At 42.9% G+C, this 20,942-nt stretch overlaps 1 protein-coding gene across 1 annotated transcript in view; it reads right to left on the reverse strand.

The window, feature by feature from the left end:
* DNPEP (aspartyl aminopeptidase) overlaps nt 1–19,518 on the reverse strand; it is a gene marked incomplete in the record, with an annotated part of 21,082 nt that extends 1,564 nt beyond the window's left edge. The window contains 14 exon segments of the mRNA XM_015816701.1: nt 3–170; nt 716–817; nt 1,419–1,458; nt 3,347–3,507; nt 3,770–3,853; nt 6,979–7,056; nt 8,416–8,520; nt 8,828–8,912; nt 11,052–11,182; nt 15,538–15,663; nt 15,989–16,102; nt 16,304–16,392; nt 19,143–19,221; nt 19,432–19,518. Coding sequence (XP_015672187.1) covers nt 3–170; nt 716–817; nt 1,419–1,458; nt 3,347–3,507; nt 3,770–3,853; nt 6,979–7,056; nt 8,416–8,520; nt 8,828–8,912; nt 11,052–11,182; nt 15,538–15,663; nt 15,989–16,102; nt 16,304–16,392; nt 19,143–19,221; nt 19,432–19,437 — 1,368 coding nt within the window.
* Between the last annotated feature and the right edge of the window lie 1,424 nt (nt 19,519–20,942).

Genomic DNA, 20,942 nt, shown 5'->3' on the forward strand with positions numbered 1-20,942 from the left:
ACCTTGAAGAGAGTGATGGTCTGAAGAACCCCTGAGGTGCAGCACATCTCACGAATGGAGTGCATAGCTAATTGTGGGCAACCCATATCAAGAACACGCAAACCAAGATGGGAAGCCAGGATGGGTCCAATGGTTGTGCCACAAGGAGAATCATTTCGAACCATAAATTCCTGTAACCGACATGAGAGAGAGAGAGAGAAAAAAAAGAGCAGACAACTGACAATCTCTTTGATAGCAATGAAGGAGGGAGAGCAGGATATAGAACTGAATCTTTTGAATGGGCTTCTCAGATCCTTGGTACTGGCCAGTCCAACTCAACAATCAAGCTGAAGTTTCTAATGTGGACTGAACCACCAAATGAAAAGGGAGAAGGGAACATCTTCAGAGGGAGAAGCCCTTCATTTAGCATTTAACTATAAAGCCCAGCATCCCTGGTGTTATTTCCCCTGTTCCTGGCAGGTAGGATGATTTGCCCCCAGCGAGTGTACAGTGATGTAGTGCAGTGGCAGTTCCTAATGGCTGAAGCACCATACAGCCATTGGCAGCATGCAGTCAACCTTCTTTAAGCTTGGAAATTAAGTGGGTCAGGCCTGCTTAGTACTTGGGACAGAAAACACCAGGGTGTACCAGAGATACAGGCTAGACTGGGAGTCTGTGTAGTGTTGCCAATGAAAGTGCATGGATAAAGGGAATCTTTACTTTTTAACATGCTTACTTGTAAAGGAACGTTGACACGAGTGGCAATCTCACGAATCAATGCCTCCGTGACAGCAGTGGAGGCATAGCGTTGGTTGCTGTTTATCTTCAGAGCAGGTCCCTGCACAGGAAATCACCAGTATTTGTTAATTCTACCTGGGCTTTCTTCAGATGTCCAATTGTTCCAGGGTTCGATTGGTGCTTCCCACCAGATTCTGAACTCTTAAAACTCTTAAAAATGATAGATCTCTTCCCATAAATAATTTACTTATTTAAGATACAAAATATATAAAAAGAGAGCTTTCCTTCCTATCTGTCTGCTTTTCTCCAACTCTCTTCCCATCTCTTCATCTGGGTGAAGCACAATTGTTTTGCTCAATAGGAAGGAAGACATAGCTTCCAATAATCAAAATAATTGCTTTTAGTATACTTTCCCACATCTAGGCCACCAAAACAACAGCATAATCTCCAGAAAGTGCTTTTCCACCAGTCATCTGCCATATGGAGTATCTCCTGAGCCCTCCCCAATGCTGAATCTATTCAAACTGGTTATCATTGTTTTGAGCACTCCCACAGCTGGCTCTCAAATAAGAAAACGAAATCTCCATTTCAAGAACGGGTTTTGCATTTGAATCTGCCCCTCAGTGAGTTGTTCCTGTGTTGCTTGCTGAGATGCCTAGCTTTCAAAAACACGCCCTGGCCAACTAGCCCGTGTTACCTACCTTGTGAAACTGTGGCCGATGGTTCTTATCATGCTTGTCCCTGCAAAAAGAACAGCCTATAATAAGCACTTCCGCTTGGGCCTGAATTTCAAAGATCAGAGGACAGAAGGAAAGAGGAGCTGTCACTGTAATGCATTCAAACCATTTTTAATAGATGAGACAGACTAGCTCTTTTGAGAGAACCAACGAAGAAGTCTTTGTGCAGAGATCTTTCATTAGCACAGAACCTCTGGCCTGGAGAGAAAAGTGCTTCAAACGATTAGAATAAAATTACTTTATTCTGCAGCACATCAGCAACAGGATGATGGAAGCCATCTCAGCACCAGTTCTGAAAGATGCTTCAAGCTTAAAAGCACACAGCATGGAGGGCTGAACGGACCCACTTGCATATTCAAGTTGAGTTTTTATCATACAGGCAGTTCTCGCTTAACGACTGGTTGCCTAGCACCAATTTTAAGTTATGGCAGAGCTTATAACCTGGTTTGATTTACAACTGCCCCACTTGTTTAATGAGAGCTCCCCCCCCCAAAAAAAGGTCACAAAAATGGTCACTTGAGCGCCTTGACTTATGACTGGCGTGATGGAAATTCTGGGCTCCATTGTGGTCATACGTTGAGGACTACCTGTACTCATTTTGGCAACTTCAAGGCTTTGGAAGAAAGAGGGCTTGCTCATGACTCTGCCCCGAATCCTGGCTCAGTCCTTTACAAAATAAGTGAATGGATCCGTTCTAAAAAGTTAGTCACTTTCAGAGAACCCAAAACCCAGGAACAAAATGATTTCTACGCATCCAATTCGGTCCAACAGGCTGGATATGCTGTGGGTTCTGTCAGCCAAGGAATGTCAGCTGGTGGGGACTAGGAGATGTGCTTTCTCTGCCGTAGCCTCTGGAACATTCTCCCCTCAGAGCTGACTCTGATCCTGTTGGCCTTTCATAAGGACCTGAAGGCCTGGCTTTGTCCCTGGGCCCCCAAGTGGGTGAAGGGTCCCTTTTCCTGGATATATTGACATCTACGATGACATTTTTTCCCCTCTTGCCATATATATTTATTTTTGTATGATATTGGAACTGTTTTTGTTTTATGATTGTTGGCTGCCCAGAGTCACTTGTTTTAAGATATGGGTGCCTATAGAAATTAAATACAGTCACTTGTTTTAAGATAAGGGTGCTTATAATAATTAAATACATACATACATATATACAATCACTTGTTTTAAGATATGGATTCCCATAGAAATTAAACATATACATACATATATACATACATACCTATATTGGGGAATCATCTATAACAGTGATGGCGAACCTTTTAGAGACCGAGTGCCCAAACTGCAACCCAAAACCCACTTATGCATCGTCAGGTGCCGGGTGGGTGTGGCCCATTGGCTGGGTGTGGCCCATTGGGTAAGTGTGGCCAATTGAGTGGGCATAGCCCATTGGGTGGGCGTGGCTGCGGTGGTAACAGCAGACTGGGTGGGAGTAAACAGTTCAATCAATCAAATTTCAACTTTGCAAGATCTTTTTTTTTCCCCGCGAGAAGTTGAAATTGACTGATTGATTGAACCTTTTTTTTGTTGCACACGGCAGCGGAGGCCTAAAGCGAAAAGGTTTTATAAAATTCAGCTGAAGGCCTAGGACTGGGGCCTGATCTATAATTTGGAGAGGAGTATCAGTCATCTACCCTGTGATATACAAATAACCCAAAGTGATAAGGAGATTTTAAATAGCCCTTTGCCTCTTCAGATATGGGGAAAGTACAACAGGCAGCTTACAAGAGAGTCTGAGGTTTTTATTATTCAGGTAGCTTTCCCTGTTAAGATTCATACAATCTGAAGGATGGAATTGTGGGTAACAAATGAAAATAGGTTTTTTGAAAGCAGCAAGCATCCTTGTGACAAAATGCACTCTCCATTAGCAACATACTTACGCATAATTGGGGTGCACTGCATGAGCCATATCTGCACTGATCATGCACGATTTGGGCACTGCTTCCTCAAATGCTGTAAGGTTCTGGGGCGAAGATGAAATGCGACGAAGAATAAGCTCCGTGAGGAGGGAGGCAGCCCCTTGAGCGCTTTCTGAACCAACCTGCCACAAAGATGCATTCAAAAGGTGAAGTATCAAGAAGCGTTTTGATGCTACCAGAATTTTAATTGCCATCCCAATTTGGAGATCAGCTTTATCCCCGCTCATCAGTTTTGGATGTCAAAGGGTTGAAAGAGTGGTTAAAAAAAAATCTCCCAACCCATGTGGTCTATTAGATTTAACCATGTTACGGTAAGTATCCCTTCAGATCAGAACAGGAAAGGCTCCTTTGACCTCCCATTCAGAAAAAGAGCTTACCACTAACCTCTTCATTGTCGTAGAGTGCAACCAGGCGCACATTGGGCTCTTGAGCAAGAACATCAGGATCATCGGTAGATTCAATCAAAGCCTGAAGGGGTAGACAGGGGACCGAGGTGAACAGATAAGATAGGGAATGCCTAAGGATTTTCAAAAATACTTTCTTCTGGCTTTCTCCCGGGTTTATGAGTTAGTATCTGTCAGAATGCTGGAAGCTTAAAGCCTAGGACAGGAAGAATCTGCAGTTCATAGCTAGATCATTCATACAAGAAGAAACCTGAATTAGACCTCCCACTCAACAAGGAAGCCTATTTGTAAGTCTTGACTAAGTGTTCTTCCAAAATGCCCATCTGGAAAAATATACCAGCCTAGGAAAATAGAGAGTTTTGATTTCTCTCCAGTTCCTTTAAGCTCTTTGTAGCTACAATACAGAAACATCTCCTCTAAGCCCAATTCTTAACACTACCCTCTTCTATGTCAGAAATTCATTGCAGTGGTAGAAGTAAGAGAGTAATAAAACTGTAAATAATAGATACTAATTGCTAAAAATGCTGATCTGTATCTAAGTTGGCCAACTAGATTTGTTAAATTCCTCCAAATCTTTCAATTTGTACTGTTTGTCTCCTGTCCTTCTGAAGATGCTGTTAAATGTTAATGCTGTTTGCGTAAATGCGCAATTACTTTTACTTCCACATGTAAATGGCACGATTATTCCCTTTTGCTCTGTTTCCTAGAGAAACATGATTTTAATATTTGTTCAGTCGATCAACCTTTGTGGGATGCTCTGCTGGTCTCTACACATTCAACCTTCATGAAATTTGTGAACACCAAGCGTGTCCGTGTATATGAAAGAAATGCATTCCATAGTTTAGGAGGGACACTGGAGGAGGTCTCCTTTTTGCCAGGTAAGTGAGCCTCTTGACTGCACTCTTAACTTATTGCAGGATCCAGTCTGGGTCGGTCATCAGGACCAAAGGTTTAGTCTTCCAGGCTTTCAGACATATGCTGGACTCCATCCTCAGGGAACTTCTTTCTCACCAGAATGTGTGCTTTGGGCTACTCTAGTGCATAGTCCTGGTGACCGACCCAGATTGGATCCTGCACCATTATCCTGGGACACACATATTTGCCTTCATTCATGGCTTTAATCAAATGAAATGTCTCAGATTAACATAGATTGGTCCATTTGCCATGATTCAACCTTTAGGCCACTAACTTCGTTTTTAAAAAGCAGGATTGGAAAAATATGCCCCCCCCAGGTTGCGGACAGCATTCCTCAAAATGTTATAGGAATATAGCAGAAATAAGGAACATGTTGCCATCTCCTGCTTATGAGTACTGCACAGAAACAAGATGCTAGAGTAAGATGGGCCTTGGCCTGATCCCACAGGCTATTTTTATGCACAGAACAGGTACAAGATCTGCATGTACATGATGACCCTTCCCTGGGCCCAGCCATATGTTTCATCTGTGCAGACCCAGCAAAAGTACATTTGGTCTATGCATGGATTTGAAGCACACATGTTCTGTTAGAGATGCTCTAGAACAGAAAGAATAGGTCATCCAAGGTCATTCCAGAGCTCAGGAGGAGACTGTGAAAAGTAGAGCAAATAAAAAGCATAAACTTTCCTGGCTGCCAAAAGCAGCAGTACATATTCAAAACCAGCTATCTGTCCTGAGGATGCTGCGGATGCTGATATTCTAACTCCCTGCTGTCAGATCTCAGGATGCTACAACATGGAGACAAAGCTGGATGAGGTGAGTTAACAGAATAACTCAATTCAGCCAGGCTTCAGCAATATGTGCATTATATGTTTTAATCAGCAATTGACTCAGCACTGAGGAACAGGATGGTTTGGTTGGAGGAGTCATCTTCATGGTTACCTTGACTTCCTTCATTAGACTAAGTCTGAATGGACCCGACAGGGAGGCCAATTGGTGGCTTACCTTCCCTAGTGTCATTTCTACCCCTTCTGTTTGTCGGCAGGACATTTTTCCCTCTGTGTTCCCCTGCGCCCATCAGTCTGGCCTATCTTCAAGCATCAAGCCCAGTTAAAAACAACAGACTAGGTTCCCAATCCCTCGTATTACAAGCCTTTTCCCGGCACGCACATATGTACAAAACAGAGTGAGGTGATCTCAGCTGCTTGGCTTTCCTAAGAGGCTTCTAAAGCAGCAGTCTCCTTCAAGGAAAGGAATGCGCAGATAAAGAGCCATTCTTTTAAAGCTCAGGAGAGATGAACGCCTCTTGAGCCGAGACCTCTGCCAGGAGCACAAAATGAAGGACATATAGCCCTCTTGAACACCAGGAACTTTTGGGTCACCAGAGGTGTCAAGGTATTGATTTAACAGCTAACCAGCTTATGTAATGTAAGATGTAATGATGGGAATGACTCAGCAGGGTCTGTGTCTCTTTAAGAGCCTTTGTATAAAGGGAAGGCTCTGCTGATGTGTTCTTTCTCTCTTCCGTTTCCTGCTGTAACTGCTGTGTATTGGATCCTGCTGTATTAGCACGTGTATGTATATTGTTCCTGGTGTATGATATTGTAGATAGTGTAAGATAAATCACCATTTAATATAGACCATTGTTTACTTTAGTGTTTACTCCTGGGTTATCTCAGCGCACTAAGACTGTGCATGCTCTGACAAGAGGGTTTGGGCTTATGATCCTCACCTCTCCTATTCAGCTCAACCTGCAGGAAGATGCTGGTGCATAAGGGCCTCCAGGGTAACTTTCTGTTAGAATCTGATGCCGTGCATAGCAGAAAGCCAGACAATGCATGGAGAGCAAATAGCATCTACAAGTAGTCCTCAACTTATGACCACAACTGAGAAGGTACTTCCGTTGCTTAGAGATTTTACAACCTTTTACTGTGGTCATGCAAATCATTGTCATTAAGCAAATCTGGTCCCCCCCCCAACTTTCCTTGCCAGAAGCTCCTGGTGCAGTCGCAAATGGTGATCATGTGACTCTGGGACACTGCAACCGTAGTAGATACATGCTAGTTGGCAAGTACCTGAATTCTGATCACATGGCTACAGGGATGCTGCAATGGTCATACGTGCGAGGACTCATCATAAGTCACATTCTTCAGCGCTGTTCTAACTATGAATGGTTGTAAGTCAAGGACTACTTGTATGTTCCAGTGTAGCCCTTTCCTGGGTGCTGAGATAGCAGCAAAGCAACAAGAAAGCTCCTGATATTAAGTTACTCACCTGCAGGGCACAATAGCAGCTGTGTAGGTTATCCAGGCGAGGAGAGAATATAAATTCATTGAAGGCACCACCCAGTGTCTATTGGGAAGTCATGGGCAAAATAAAATAAAATAAAATGATACAATTGACAGAATCCTTGAAGGGCATCTGGTCCCTGCTTATAGGATTTGTTAAAGCACTTTGGCCTGATGGCTACCTTGTCTCTGTCTGAAGACTCCACCGAAGGGAAACATACCACTTTATGAGATAGCCCAGTGATGGCGAACCTTTTAGAGACCAAGTGCCCAAAACCCGCCCCCGCCCCCATCTCCCTGCCCCCGCCCGCTCCACACTCTGCCTGCCCGCAGGGTCACCCACCGCTTACACGACCTGCCGCAGCAAATCGCCCAGGCAGCCCAGCAGCGCCATGGCAGCCACGCCCTCTGCCCACATCCCGCAGCATTATCTGCACGTGACAGGGCGCGAGGGCGGAGTCTTGTCCCTGCTGCCCGGCTGCCATGTCCTTGGCTGCGCTGCTCTGCACAGGCCGTACTCGGAGGCGACTCCTCTGGGGGTCTGCTGGTGAGGAGGGGGCCGTGGGGGGAGGCGGGGCTGGGGCGACAACACGCGTGCCCACAGAGAGGGCTCTGAGTGCCACCTCTGGCATGCGTGCCATAGGTTCACCAACACTGAGATAGCCTATCCCACTGGCTGACTACTGCTATTGTCAGGAAATTCCTAAGACTATCTAACTTGACCCTAAATCCCTACAGATTTAACCCAAGGGCTCCACTCTTGCCCTCAGAGATGACAACGAAGTCTAGTTGGCAATCCTATGGACTGCTATTATACTTCCTCTCAATCTTAAACCAGTTCTGTGAGCTGCCTAGAATCCATTAGATTTAAAACAGTGGACAAATCTCATAAGCAAACAAATAAACTTTCCTCATAGGACTTGGATTTCCAGTCCCCTCACTTCCTTCTTTTAAGTTGTTCCAGATCCATTTTGATTACAATGCTCAGAACTGGACATAGCACCTTAAATGTGGTATAGCCAAGGTAGAATAAAATACAAGAATTATTTCCCATAATCTGGACTCTTATGCTCTTGTTAATATTTTCTCAAACATCAGTTACCTTTTTGGCAGCTATGTCACCATAATTTGGGAAATGTTTTTGCCCTTCCTAGTGTATCCCCATCTCTATATCTCTCATACTGCCTACATGTGAGCAAATAAATGAAAACAAAGCAGAGTATGAAGCTGGAGCAGGTCTCAACCTCTTGACAAATCTCACGGGCATTTCTAGAAAATCAAGCTACATTACAGAAAAACACGATTTTATCTCTCTCTTGCAACCTGCCCTTTAAAACGCGGCACTGCCTAAACACAAGCCACCTGAACCTACACCCCAACTCATTATGTAGCAATGCAAAAATAAAAATAAAACTGTGCTTACTGGGGGCTGGGTATCTACTAAACACAGTTCCATCTCCACCAGTTGTTCAGGTTTCACTTCCAGATGGGAGCAGAGAAGGGAGATCAGAATTGGAGAATGACGATTCTGGTAGACAAGAGAGAAGTTAGGAATGTGCAACAACTCTGGCGAACATCCTACAGTGACAGAGACAGGCATTCCCTCACTTGCAGCCCTATTGCTCCCAACCAACAGCTTATGATTGATACAGACTGACGAGTCTACTGCACCCCCTATCCCAGGGGTTTTCAAACTTGGCCCTTTTATGACTTGTGGACTTCCAACTCCCAGAATTCCTCAGCCAGTGTGCCTGGCTTAGGAATTCTGGGAGTTGAAGTCCACAAGTCATAAAAGGGCCAAGTTTGAAGACCCCTGCCCTATCCAATTATCTTACCTGGAAAGATTGGGTGCAGCTGTCTTCTGTTATGGAGTCTCCCTTCTCCAATATCTCCTGGGCTTGAGTGGCCAGAATTGGAACCCTGTGAAAAGCCAATGAACTGGCTGTTATAGTTGCTCCCTGGAGAATCTTAGAACTTAAAAATACAGAGCCAGCAGAATTCAGAGCTGAGGAAGCAAGCAGAGCATCCTGTAGGTAGCTAATAGGTCACACACTTCTCATCCCCATGGAGGTAGTGTCCCGAAATCCCGGATTACATCATCTATTATTCTCAATCTGCAAAATACTGGGGAGGGATGGGAATCTAGTCCAACCCACCTAAAGGGCGTGACAGTTTGGAAAACTGCTCTAGATATTTCTCCTGTTTTTCTCAGGATGTTCTCCCATCATTACATTCAGAATACTGTTAAAGCAGTGGTTCTCAACCTTTTTAATGCCGCGACCCCCAATCGGTCGTAAGTCGAGGACTAAACCAGTCATAAGTCGAGGACTAAACCGGTCGTAAGTCGAGGACTAAACCGGTTGTAAGTCGAGGACTACCCAACCGGTCGTAAGTCGAGGACTTTCCCTGCCCGGGAGCGCCGCGCATGTGTGGTTCCGCCCCCTGTGCCAGCCGAGGCGTAGCTGGCAAGCGGCAGAGATGGAGCAGGCCGACCACCAGCTGGCCCAGCTCAAGGGAGGTAAGGCACCCGCCGGAAAAGGGGGAAAAAATGGCGGACAGCCTTGCTTGGTGACCCCCGTGAAATGGTCGATCGACCCCAAATGGGGTCGTGACCCATAGGTTGAGAACCGCTGTGTTAAAGCATCCAAGAGCTAGAGAACATCCTGGATAGTATAAGAGGTCTTGTTCAGCACTTCTAGACAGAAGAAGGCTCCTTTGCCTCCAGATGCAGCTTTTCTGAAAGAAAATGTGAGCATGAATGTGTTTTTTTTCCTATCATTGTGAGGCGAACTCTACTCCCCTGGCAGACTCCATCCTACTATTCAGTTACTACAAATGCAAACCAAGCCTTCACGTAAAAGTCTGAAGGTCATGGTCAGGTTCTGAGAGTTCCAAGCCAGAGAAGAAAGGCTTCTGATGGCTGACCGGCGGAAGAGACAACCTTCATAATTTTTTCCTGAACTTGTAGTCTTCTATACCCACCTCAGTAACGGTTCCAAAGGACGGTAGGTCCTCTAGGACAGTAAGAGAAATTGCAAGGCAAGGAGATGGGAGATCACTAAAGATCGCTTCCATTGATGGGAGCACACTGAGCAGCAGAAAAGTAGCATTCAACCCAGGCAGTGAATGGCCAAGAAGTATATCAAGCCCTCCCTTGCTAGCAGTCTTTTAGCTGGGTGCTCTTGAATGAGGACATCCTTGCTCATGATCTCCTGTTATCAAGCAGGGAACTGGACAGAATAGCATTACTTATACTCCACAGATTCAAGAAATCCGCTCTGAGTAAATCTGGACCAACATTATAACTTCACCTATGTTTATTTTAAGGTGGATTCTACTTTAATAGTAACTACCTTAACCAAGGGAAATCAAAGGGACTCATAATAAAAGCAATATCGTACACAGTATATTGAAAGCAGAGAATTCATACTTTGTTTGCCAGATGATTATTTGGCTTTATTAAAAGAGAAGCGATAAGGTGAAGGGGAAAGCCTTAAGGCAAATCTCTTGTAAAAGTGTTTACCAACTCAAAATGTCACATTGGCAAAAGCCCTTCCTGAATCCCACTTACAAATGTTTGATAAAACTGCAACATCCTTTCTCCAGAATCGTACACAATAAAAGGTTACTCAGTGTGGTTATGTGTATGTGCGCGTGCAGCACAATCGGAACTTTTGTCCACAGCACAAAGTTAATCTATGGAATTCAGTACTGCAAGACATAGCACCGAGTTAAGAAATAAACAAGGATGTTTATTCCCCAATTGGTGGGGAATAATAGGGAGACTGGACTTCCACACTTGTGCCATGCTTGTTATGGATTTCCTAGAGCCATTTAGTCTGACAGTGCGGGAACAACATACTGCAATAATTAAGGTTTTGGTCCAATTCCAGCAAAGCTCCTTTGCACTGCAGCCCTTGCCAGGAAGGAAGTCGATAAACAGGGCTCCTGGGATCTCTTTTCCTAAAGACTGACTAACTGATTAGCCCTAACATAACAGCTTCCAAGAAAGGCTCCTTGTCTGAGACAGTGCAGGACAAGGACTGTTTACTCTCTCACAGGTGTTGCTCAGTATTTGGTCCAAAGCTCTCATTCACGTTGCGCTGGAGATGGATGGCTAAATTTGGGATGCGGAGAATAGGCTGTTCCACCCTCACTAGCTGTTGCTCCAGCCGCCCCGTGGACAGGTCCTGCAATGAAACAGAAAGCAGTATAAAACCACTGTTGTTTGAACTGAATGAGTAAATCTCACGATTAAAAAAAAGGATAGAATAGAGGAAAGCTATACAGGAAACAGCTCCAGCAAGTAACTCTGTCTTAGCAGTTATCAAAAGAAAACCAACTCCAATAGCCCAAATAAATGCATCATTGAACTTTAACTAAGAACAGGTGGAGAATTTCATGGCTCTGATTTTTATCCGAACAGTTTTATTTTTAATTTCCCAGCCCCAGTGTTTAGTGGCCGGGAAAGAGGAAATGTAGTAATCTTTAACAACACTGCTGCCAAATAAGAAACTGGTGATTTGAAGAGAGATCCTTTGTATTATATCTATTTCAGCCTCAAGTGCTTTCAAGATGAACTTTTCATTGACCGTTATTGACTTACAAAGCTACAAAAATTCCACAGGACTCTATTTTTTGTGCAATTCACTTTATTCTTCAGAGACTAGTCTGCTTAAGCAGAAATACTCGAGGTAGCACATAAGGAAATGTGTGCTGGTTTCAACACAGGAAGAAATATCAAGTTTTAGATCCAATCTTTATCCATCTCCATTCAGCAAGGATATTACCATACTTTAGCGCCTTCAGCTCTTCATCTAGAAGTTATCCACTGTTTAATAAACTCTCGAGTCCTTAATAAATCAGTTTCACATAATTGGGTGATCCAGAAATATTGGGAATGGAGTTCCCATGATTGCCAGCCATTTTGATGGCATGAAATTTTGGGAATCACATCTGGAGAATGCAAGGAAGAGATAATCTACACTTGCAGGCTTCTTATTGGCACACTATAGGCTGGCTGGTAACAGGGCTTCTTTGGGTTTTCCTTCCTTCCTTCCTTCCTTCCTTCCTTCCTTCCTTCCCTCCCTCCCTCTCTCCCTCCCTCCTTCCTTTTCTATAGCCACTCATCTCAATCAATGACTTTGGTAAGTTTACAATTCAAAAAATATATTACACTTAAGACATGAAAAACATTTTAAAACAAGAAAAAACAATTAAAAACATCCAAATTAATATACATAGCAGCCGAGACAGTTGGCCTATTGCAATAAAACCAGGAAAGGGGGCTCTTGACACATTCAGCACTGCAGGCTCAGGAACATGGCCAGGGTTTTAGGCCTTTACAAAAGGCTATCAGGATTGGGGCCATTCTAATCTCCAAAAGGAGGATGTTCCATAGGGCAGGAATCCGTCCCCTTCAACTGATGCGATCTGCAGCATGCCCATTCTGCTAGATTGAGTTGGACGGGTAGAGACTCTTGGAAAAAAGACAATCCTTCAGGTTAGCCGGTCCCAAAGGAATGCATATTGCACAAATGAAACCATTATGGTTTGCAAGTCCTAATTTATACTTCCTTATCATGTGTGAATCATGCTTTTCAATATATCCCAATTCAAATTAATGTGACGCGTAAGTCTGCTGTACATATAAACAAACTTTTGGTATGTTTGTTTTCTAGTATGCATGAAGCCCAAAATACGTGATTCAGTATTTTCTGCTTCTCCACATCCCTTATACATATTGAAAAGCTAGAGGTTTCAAGAGTCCCCTTCTCACACAGCAGACCTAAAGAAATAAGACTCCAATATCTACCTGGGAAAACACATATCAAGAGGGACAAGTGTTGGCACAGAAAGCTCACAGAATGCATCTTTGCCAACTGCTGAAATCTATTTTAGCCTTCTAGTGTTTTGCATGGGTGTGCATGCAGCAATTTAAATCTGAAGCAGAAAAAAGTGTTTTGCAAGGGACACAGAGTCTTATGCACAATATGCACTTCCGTGTTCCCTTCTGCTTCCAATGCAAAGCACTGCGTATCCCTAGGACAGGGGTAGGCAACCTTGGCTCTTTTATGACTCGTGGACTTCAACTCCCAGAATTCCTGAGCCAGCATGGCTCAGCTTGGAAACCTCTCCCTTTCCCCTCAGCATGGCTGGCTCAGGAATTCTGGGAGTTGAAGTCCACGAGTCATAAAAGAGCCAAGGTTGCCTACCCCTGCCCTAGGGGTACATTTTGAATGTATTTTCAGATGTTCTTAAAAACATGAGAACAAGAAACTTATGTGAATAAAGGCAAAACTCATTTCATAATCTGGGAAAATTACCACTGAGTGCAAGTCTTCTCAGAAGTAGTCTGTTTATAATAAACGGGTTCTAGCCTCAGTTTTATTTTCCTTATTTATTATGAGATGCAATGTGCAATTTGTACAATTTTTCAAACCTAAATTGATAAAATTAATTTCCCACCATTCTTCCAAGAGCAATCAAACACAGCCTTGTTGAAGTTATTTTTAAGATGTGGCAAGATTTCCCTCACCTCTTCCTCTTAAGTTTTGAGATCCAAGCAACATTTGACACTTCAGGAGTATTTCTCATAGCAGAATATACGCTTTGCTCATTTAAGTAACATAGGAAAACTAATTTTAGAAACTAAAGTGGCAAGGGAGCTAGAGAGAGGACACTAAAAGGCAAATATTTTAAAATTTCAGTTAGTTTTAATTAATTCCCAAGGAACCCTTAAGAGGTTTTGTTGATGTCACATAGTAGTTTCAGAACTAAACCTGGCAGTTACAGCAGTCTTGCAACTTTAGATACACAAATTTACCTATCTAAAGTTAATATCTATTTATTAGGTATGCAGATTTTTTTCTAGAGCACCCCTTTAAAAAGACTCTTTAAAAGTTTAAGTTTAAAAATGGACATTTGGAGCAGCGGAATTTTTTTTGAAGAAAAAAATGCATCTACTTTTTCTACTTTAATATAACTTAAGAACAATTTTCTCATCCCAGATAGACAGAAAAGGAACAGACATATTTTGGTTTCTGTCACTTGTCTGTATATTTCAAATCGCAAACAGCAGCAATAGCAATTTTTGTTCCCAGGCACGTTAAATGAAGAGAACATTAACTTCTCTGAACATGTGCAAATGATATGTTCCAATACATTAGTAATCATACCTATATCTTCTCTCTTGTACTAGCACATCTTAATAATGCAATTCTATACAAAAGCAAAATCTGCTTTGTTCGAAAACTCTGTGCTCAGGTGGAGGCGGACAGATTTGCATCTCTGATAAGAAGTAACATCAGATTTTGAGTGTATTAGTCATTTGTGGTTTTTAGTTCCACTCAGAAAATAATAATAATAATAATAATAATAATAATAATAATAATAATAATAATAATAATAATAATAATAATAATAATAATAATAATAATAATAATAATAAAGTTGGAAGGGACCTTGGAGGTCATCGAGTCCAACCCCCTGCTCAGACAGGAACCCTACACCATTTCAGACAAATGGCTGTCCAGTCTCTTCTTAAAAACTTCCAGTGTTGGAGCATTCACCGCTTCTGGAGGCAGGTGGTTCCACTGGTTAATTGTTCTAACTGTCAGGAAGTTTCTCCTTAGTTCTAGGTTGCTTCTCTCCTTGATTAGTTTCCACCTGTTGCTTCTTGTCCTGCCTTCAGGCGCCTTGGAGAATAGCTTGACTCCCTCTTCTTTGTGGCAGCCCCTGAGATATTGGAACACTGCTATCATGTCCCCCCTTGTCCTTCTCTTCCTTAAACTAGACATACCCAATTCCAGCATCCTTTCCTTATATGTTTTAGCCTTAAAATTTGGCTTTGCACCATACGCAAAGGCAACGAGCAAAATGCTGCATAACACACTTTAAATGACTCTCCAATCATTTATAAAGAATATTGGGCATCCGGGTCCTCTGAGTGTACTGATTACACCAGGACTGAAAGCCTGATCCAGTAAGTCATAGAAGTGCTGAGGCTTAACATTCTTATGGGCTCTTTCTGTAATATTATTGCTTCCATTTCCAATCAAGAAATGAATAGAAAACATTGTATTCTACACAAGGCCCTGGAAATCTATTTTACAACACAAACATTGACATTTGGATGGAGGATTAAATGCCAACACAAATTTATACACGTTTGCATTTAACCCTCCAACATCTTCAGTCCCAGAGAACAGTGACTGTTTCACAAAGCAACTGCCAAAAAGTTAACTAAAAATCATGAGGAGTTGGTTCTGGTTCTGTACATCAGATTACTTAACCATCTCAAGGCACCTTAGATGGCAAAATTGCCCTGTTAACTTTTTGCTATGGAATATCTGTTTTTTTCTTATGTTTTCTTGGGGTCCATGGGAAGAAATCCACTACAGTTGTTGCCATGCATTGAGGTAATACAAAAGTAGATCTTTTTGTGACATCCTTATAATACTAGATGGAGAAAGAAATGAGTCTCAAGTTCTTTTCCAATTGTATGAATCTAAAAATGTAGGAGAGTAATTCAGGCAGGACTGACCTTGAAAATTACTCTTCCCGCCACAGAGAGATCACGGTCAAACCAGGTGTTCCAGATACCGCCTCCATATGTTTCCACAGCCACCTGGACTGCACCTTCCTGATTACATGTTGAAGACCGTTTCACCTGGAAGAGACACAACCATAACCTCACGTCTCCCCAAGAGTCGTGTTCAATTACTATGTGGCACTTTAATGTCATTTTTAAAAGAAATAGGCTGTGAATACAAAAACAGAAATCCTTCCAAGAAGCGTAAGAAATAGTGCCACCATATAGGAAATTGTAGCTGAGGAGAAGAAGATGAAGCTCTACTGGTTGAAGCACAACCAGACTTAGGAATTTGTTAGCTTAGGAATGTGATAGCAGGGAAAATTAAGATAATTAGTAGAAGCAGGAAAGAAAAATCCAGCCAAGGGCAAAAATATCAGACAAGGATTATATCATTGCTTACCCGCAAACAGGGACTGTCAGTGTGAGCTCCAACCAATGTGAAGCCATTACCTGGCTGGAATTGTCCCCCCACAGCAAAAGCAACCAACGTTGAAAAGTTTCGGGTCACAAAATACTGAGGCCAAAAAAAGAGTACAGAAAGAAACAGAGACATCAATATTTTGCTTTGTCTCTCAGGAAAATATCTGGAAGTACTTCCACCCCACCCTCCATCTCTTTCAAAATAAAGGCAACACAACTATAAATCAGAAGCAAGGTACAGAAATGTCATTATGTTCATCCTCCTCCTCCTCCTCCTCCTCCTCCTCCTCCTCACCTTTCTGTCAGGCTTGATATCCCAGTGTTCAGTTTCTTTCAGTTCCTGGAAACCAGCCTTAAGCAGGCGATTCCGACATTCAGCAACCACTGCAGGAAGGAAGAGCAGAAGCAATCACAAAAGGAAACAGCTAAGGCATCTGGCAAGAAAGCTTGCTATAAAATCCCTCCAGAGATCCACAATCCTGAGTGACCTCCAAATTAACAGGATGCGATGCAACTCTACTGATGCTCATCAGGCTATCAGAATTGTTTGACACACCTCAGGAACAGATGGTGTGATGGTGATCTTATCCTGGCTACCCTCAGGCAGCCTTCCCCCACCTGGGCTGGGACTGCAATTCCACAAGTTGTCCTTCAGCTTTTGACCCAAGCTAGTTGAGAATTCTGAAAGTTGCCATCCCAACGAAGTTGGAGGTCAATAAAACTGAAGAACAATTTTAGGGTTATATTTATTAGGAAGATTGTCCGAGACTGTCAACACAACTTTGGCCCTAAGGCCTCAAGATGTGATCTTCCTCTGCAAGTCTTCCTCTGCACTTACTTTTGGTTTATTACACTTTGGATTGCAGATCAAGACAGAATGTACAAGATGCTTACCCAAGGAAATAAGACAATTATTTAAGAAGCAAAGAGGCTAGGCAGAAACAAAGCTGTTACATCAGAAATATGTGTGTGCATGCAAGAAATGCATATATAGTGCAAATATGATGCATTTTGCACATAGATTTCTAAATATATCCTCATCAGCATGGAATCTGAATATTTACTCTGTGCCTCGTGTTAGAGAATGTATTGCTAAAAGTTCCTTCCAAATTTCCCCCACATAATTTCAGTACCCTAATCCAAGATTCTTTTTTAAAAATTCTAAGAACAGAGCTTTTAAATATTTTAATGACTCTCTGAAGCCATGCTTTAAAAAGAGTGTAAAAGTATAATTCTGATGGGAATAGTCCACCCCAGTCGCACTAGCAGAAGAGGCATGCTTCGGACCCTGCCAGCCAAGGATTTTGGGCTGGCAAGGCCCAGAAGAAGAGCCTTTTCCACTATGGCTCTCTGAAGTGGATTGTTTTGGCCTTCCAAAAGGCCTTGAAGATATGGCTATGCCAACTAGCCTGGGGTCCCAAAGGGGATATAGTACTTTGGAGGTGGCTAATGGAGTAGGTAACATCCCACCTCCTCCCTGTGTACACTTTGCTCCCTCCCTCTCCATCCCAATTAGTTTTATTTGAATTTAATTTTATTTGAATTTAAAATGTATGGTCCTTATTTATTGTTTTAACATTTTATAGTGCATTTTAGTTGAATGTCTATAAGCTATCTAGAGTTGCTGCTGGTGAGATGGGCGGCATACAGGTTTAATAAATAAAAAAATGACATTTTAATATAGGGGAGAGAACCTTAACCAATACCACTGGATGCTAAACATGGATGCAAACATTGCTAAACCAGTTAAGTTATTTAATATGAACATCTAGGATCATTTCCACACAATTCCTTAACACCAATTTGTGGCTTTCGTGTTAAGCTTCTTGATTATTTTGAAGCAGCCACCATTTCTGATTAACATTAGTTGGAATCTGTATCCATGGCACATGCTCATGTTACACAGCCTCAGTAACTTAATCTTTTGTGTGAATGTGCCTGCAGTCAGAAGAGTCTGCAGAATCTGATACTTTTGTCAAAATGATGAAAGTAGGTGTTTTACTGCAAGCTTCGCCCTTTTCATACATTGTGATGGTACAATACACATACAAAAGGGGGGAATATGCCGCACAATGCTTACATCATCTAACCTTTTTGACCTCCCTTGCAGATGCTCCTGCCCACAATACCTGTATAATACGCAACTTATGTTTGGCCATTGAAAATGGTGTTATTTTGCTTCAGAGGTTACAGTTCTGTAATTCTGATGGAGGTGCAAAAGTTAATATTGAAAGTACACGAGAACATTCTATTAGCAAAAGATAGGAATATTAAGATCTGTCAGCAAAATGCATATATAATTTCTAACCTTTTTTAAACGAAAGAGAGAAAAAAGCAATGAATTGGGCAAAATTATGAATTTTATTTAAATAGTTAAGTTAATTTGTTGTTTGTCAACAAGTCTACTATTAAATTAAAGTAAATCCTACGGGCGTATGGAAGAGAAGATTAAGGACATTAAAATTGCATTTGCTGTCTCTGTATATTACAAAAGGGCGAGCTTCTGCTTCAAAGAAGTAATTAAGGTGCTGTTAATGATTCAACAATATCAAATTATGCTAATCATAGCTTGCAGGGAGCAAAGACAGGGACCAAAGTTCTGCAAAAAAGATTATGAAGGAAACTTAGGAAACTAAGAAAATAGGAAAGTTATCTTTTAATCTACCTATGCTCCCCAAGTATAATAAAAGTTAATAATTTCTCACACTGCAGTGGCACAGAAGAATTGGGACACTAAAAAAACATTACTTTGGGAGGTGGAGAAAGACAATAGTAGGGAAAAAAAACATAGGAGTAAGAAAAAGAAATGTAACTATATTGGCAAATCAAACGCTGAAACATCCTCATTCAACTTGCTTTTAGCACATTAAAAAAATGAACTTGTATTGCACTATCTGTGTCCTGAGTGAATATTCCAGTGCTGGGTAAAAATCTGAAAAAGGGGCAATGTTTAAAAATCAAGTCTAGACAGGGGTTTTTACATGTTAACTGTGAGGCCAGGCCTAAGATTCAAGAAAAGGCATCATAAGCCCGGGAATAGCCGGGCAAGGGGGCACAGCCACCCCGGGAAGGCCTCCGGTGACAAACCGGATCGGCGGCAAAGCTCCCGATTTCGCCGAGTCCCTCTTTCTTACCGTGGTAAGGGGACGGGCTGCGGTGCACAAACTTCAGCAGCTCTTGCGCCGCCGCCTGCACCGCTTGCTTGGAGCTGGTCTGGAAAGGAAAAACACAAGCCGAATTAGGTGGGATTCGCCCCATCCCGGTCCCTCCAAAGGGGTCTTCCGCGCCTCTCGTCTGAACTACGCGACCCGACAGATCGCCCACCCAGATGGAGCCCGCCCTCCGAGCACCCGCTATTTTCCGCAGCGAACGGCCTGACGGAAGAGCCGGGGGCGCGAAAAGCGCTTCTCGGTTCTCCTCTACCTGCATGCTCTACCGCCTCTACAACCCCAAACGAACAGGACGCCGCTGCCCGGGCCACCCCGCCTCGGAAAGAGTGCGATCGGCTCCACCCCACACCGCTCGGCCTGCTGGGGACTTCGGAAGGGAAGCTGTGGGTCAGAGCCCTCTGCAGGTGTCCCTTGGTACGACCGAGGGCTATTAGATTTAACCAAGGAAGGGGATTCCCGAAGCTAAGGCCCATCTTCTTCTAAGCGCGTCTGATTCCCGATGAATGACCGGTTTCGGTGTAAGGTTACAGAAGCTGGCCGATCTTGGCTGATTTCAAAAGAGCTATGCAAGTCAGATCTGGTGTGAATTTGGATGGGAGGCAACCAGGGTGAAAGGCAGTGGCAAAGTACTAGAACAGTGGTGGCGAACCTATGGCACGGGTGCCAGAGGCGGCACTCAGAGCCCTCTCTGTGGGCACGCACGCCGTCGCCCCAGTCCTAGGCCTTCAGCTGGCTTTTATAAAACCTTTTCGCTTTAGGCCTTCGCCGCCATGTGCAAAAAAAAAAGGTCCAATCAATCAGTCAATTTCAACTTCTTGTGGGAAAAAAAAGATCTTGCAAAGTTGGAATTGATTGATTGAACTTTTTAGTCCCACCCAGTCTGCCGTTACCACCGCAGCCACGCCCACCCAATGGGCCACACCCACCCAATTGGCCACATCCAGCCAATGGGCCACACCCACCCGGCACCTGACGATGTATAAGTGAGTTTGGGGTTTCAGTTTGGGCACTCGGTCTCTAAAAGGTTTGCCATCACTGTACTAGAATATTCTGCCTCCAAAGCTATCTGAAGTCACAAGGAATTAAACTTGATTCAAGAGACATTTACAGTACAGCTTTCACCTCCATCCTACTCGGAGTTCCTAGAGGTCTTTTAGAAATGACCAAATTACGCCCTGCTTTTGGTGCCACTGCATCCCTTCAAATCAAGAGTAGGAAACATATTATCCATGGGACCCAAACACCTGCCTTGGTCTCTCCTAATCTCCTTTCCCTATCTGGCTTTTATAAAGACCCGTTTTAATTTTTTAAAGCTGATTTAGGAAGCTGCAAAGCAGAGAACTGGCCTCTCGTGTCATGTAGCACCAATGTCTTCAGCGTGGAAAAAAGGTGTTATATATAGAGAGCTACTTCATCTTCCAGCTTAAGGAAATAATTGGAAAGTTGCCATGTTCACCATAGTAAAAACTTTGCTTATCCTTCAATGCCTATGGTGCCATTTTTGTAGTCTGACCACCATATGTTTTCTGGCTCCAAAGATTGCCAATTCATAGTTCTGCTTTAAGTCTGCTTTACTCATCACATTTTCTATTGTGTTAACATTATGTATTCTCACCAAGTATGTTCAGGAGCACCTATAAAGTTTGTTTCTAGCACTTGTAAAGTTTACAGAGTCTTTCATCCAAATAGCCCACGGTGAAGTAGAGTTATTGTCATAAAAGGCTATTCCCTGCCACCACTTTCTTTTCTTCTCATCCAGGGTCT

This window comes from Protobothrops mucrosquamatus, unplaced genomic scaffold (assembly GCF_001527695.2).
Source record: "Protobothrops mucrosquamatus isolate PMUCROS unplaced genomic scaffold, P.Mucros_1.0 scaffold481, whole genome shotgun sequence".
NCBI classification, from domain to species: domain Eukaryota; kingdom Metazoa; phylum Chordata; class Lepidosauria; order Squamata; family Viperidae; genus Protobothrops; species Protobothrops mucrosquamatus.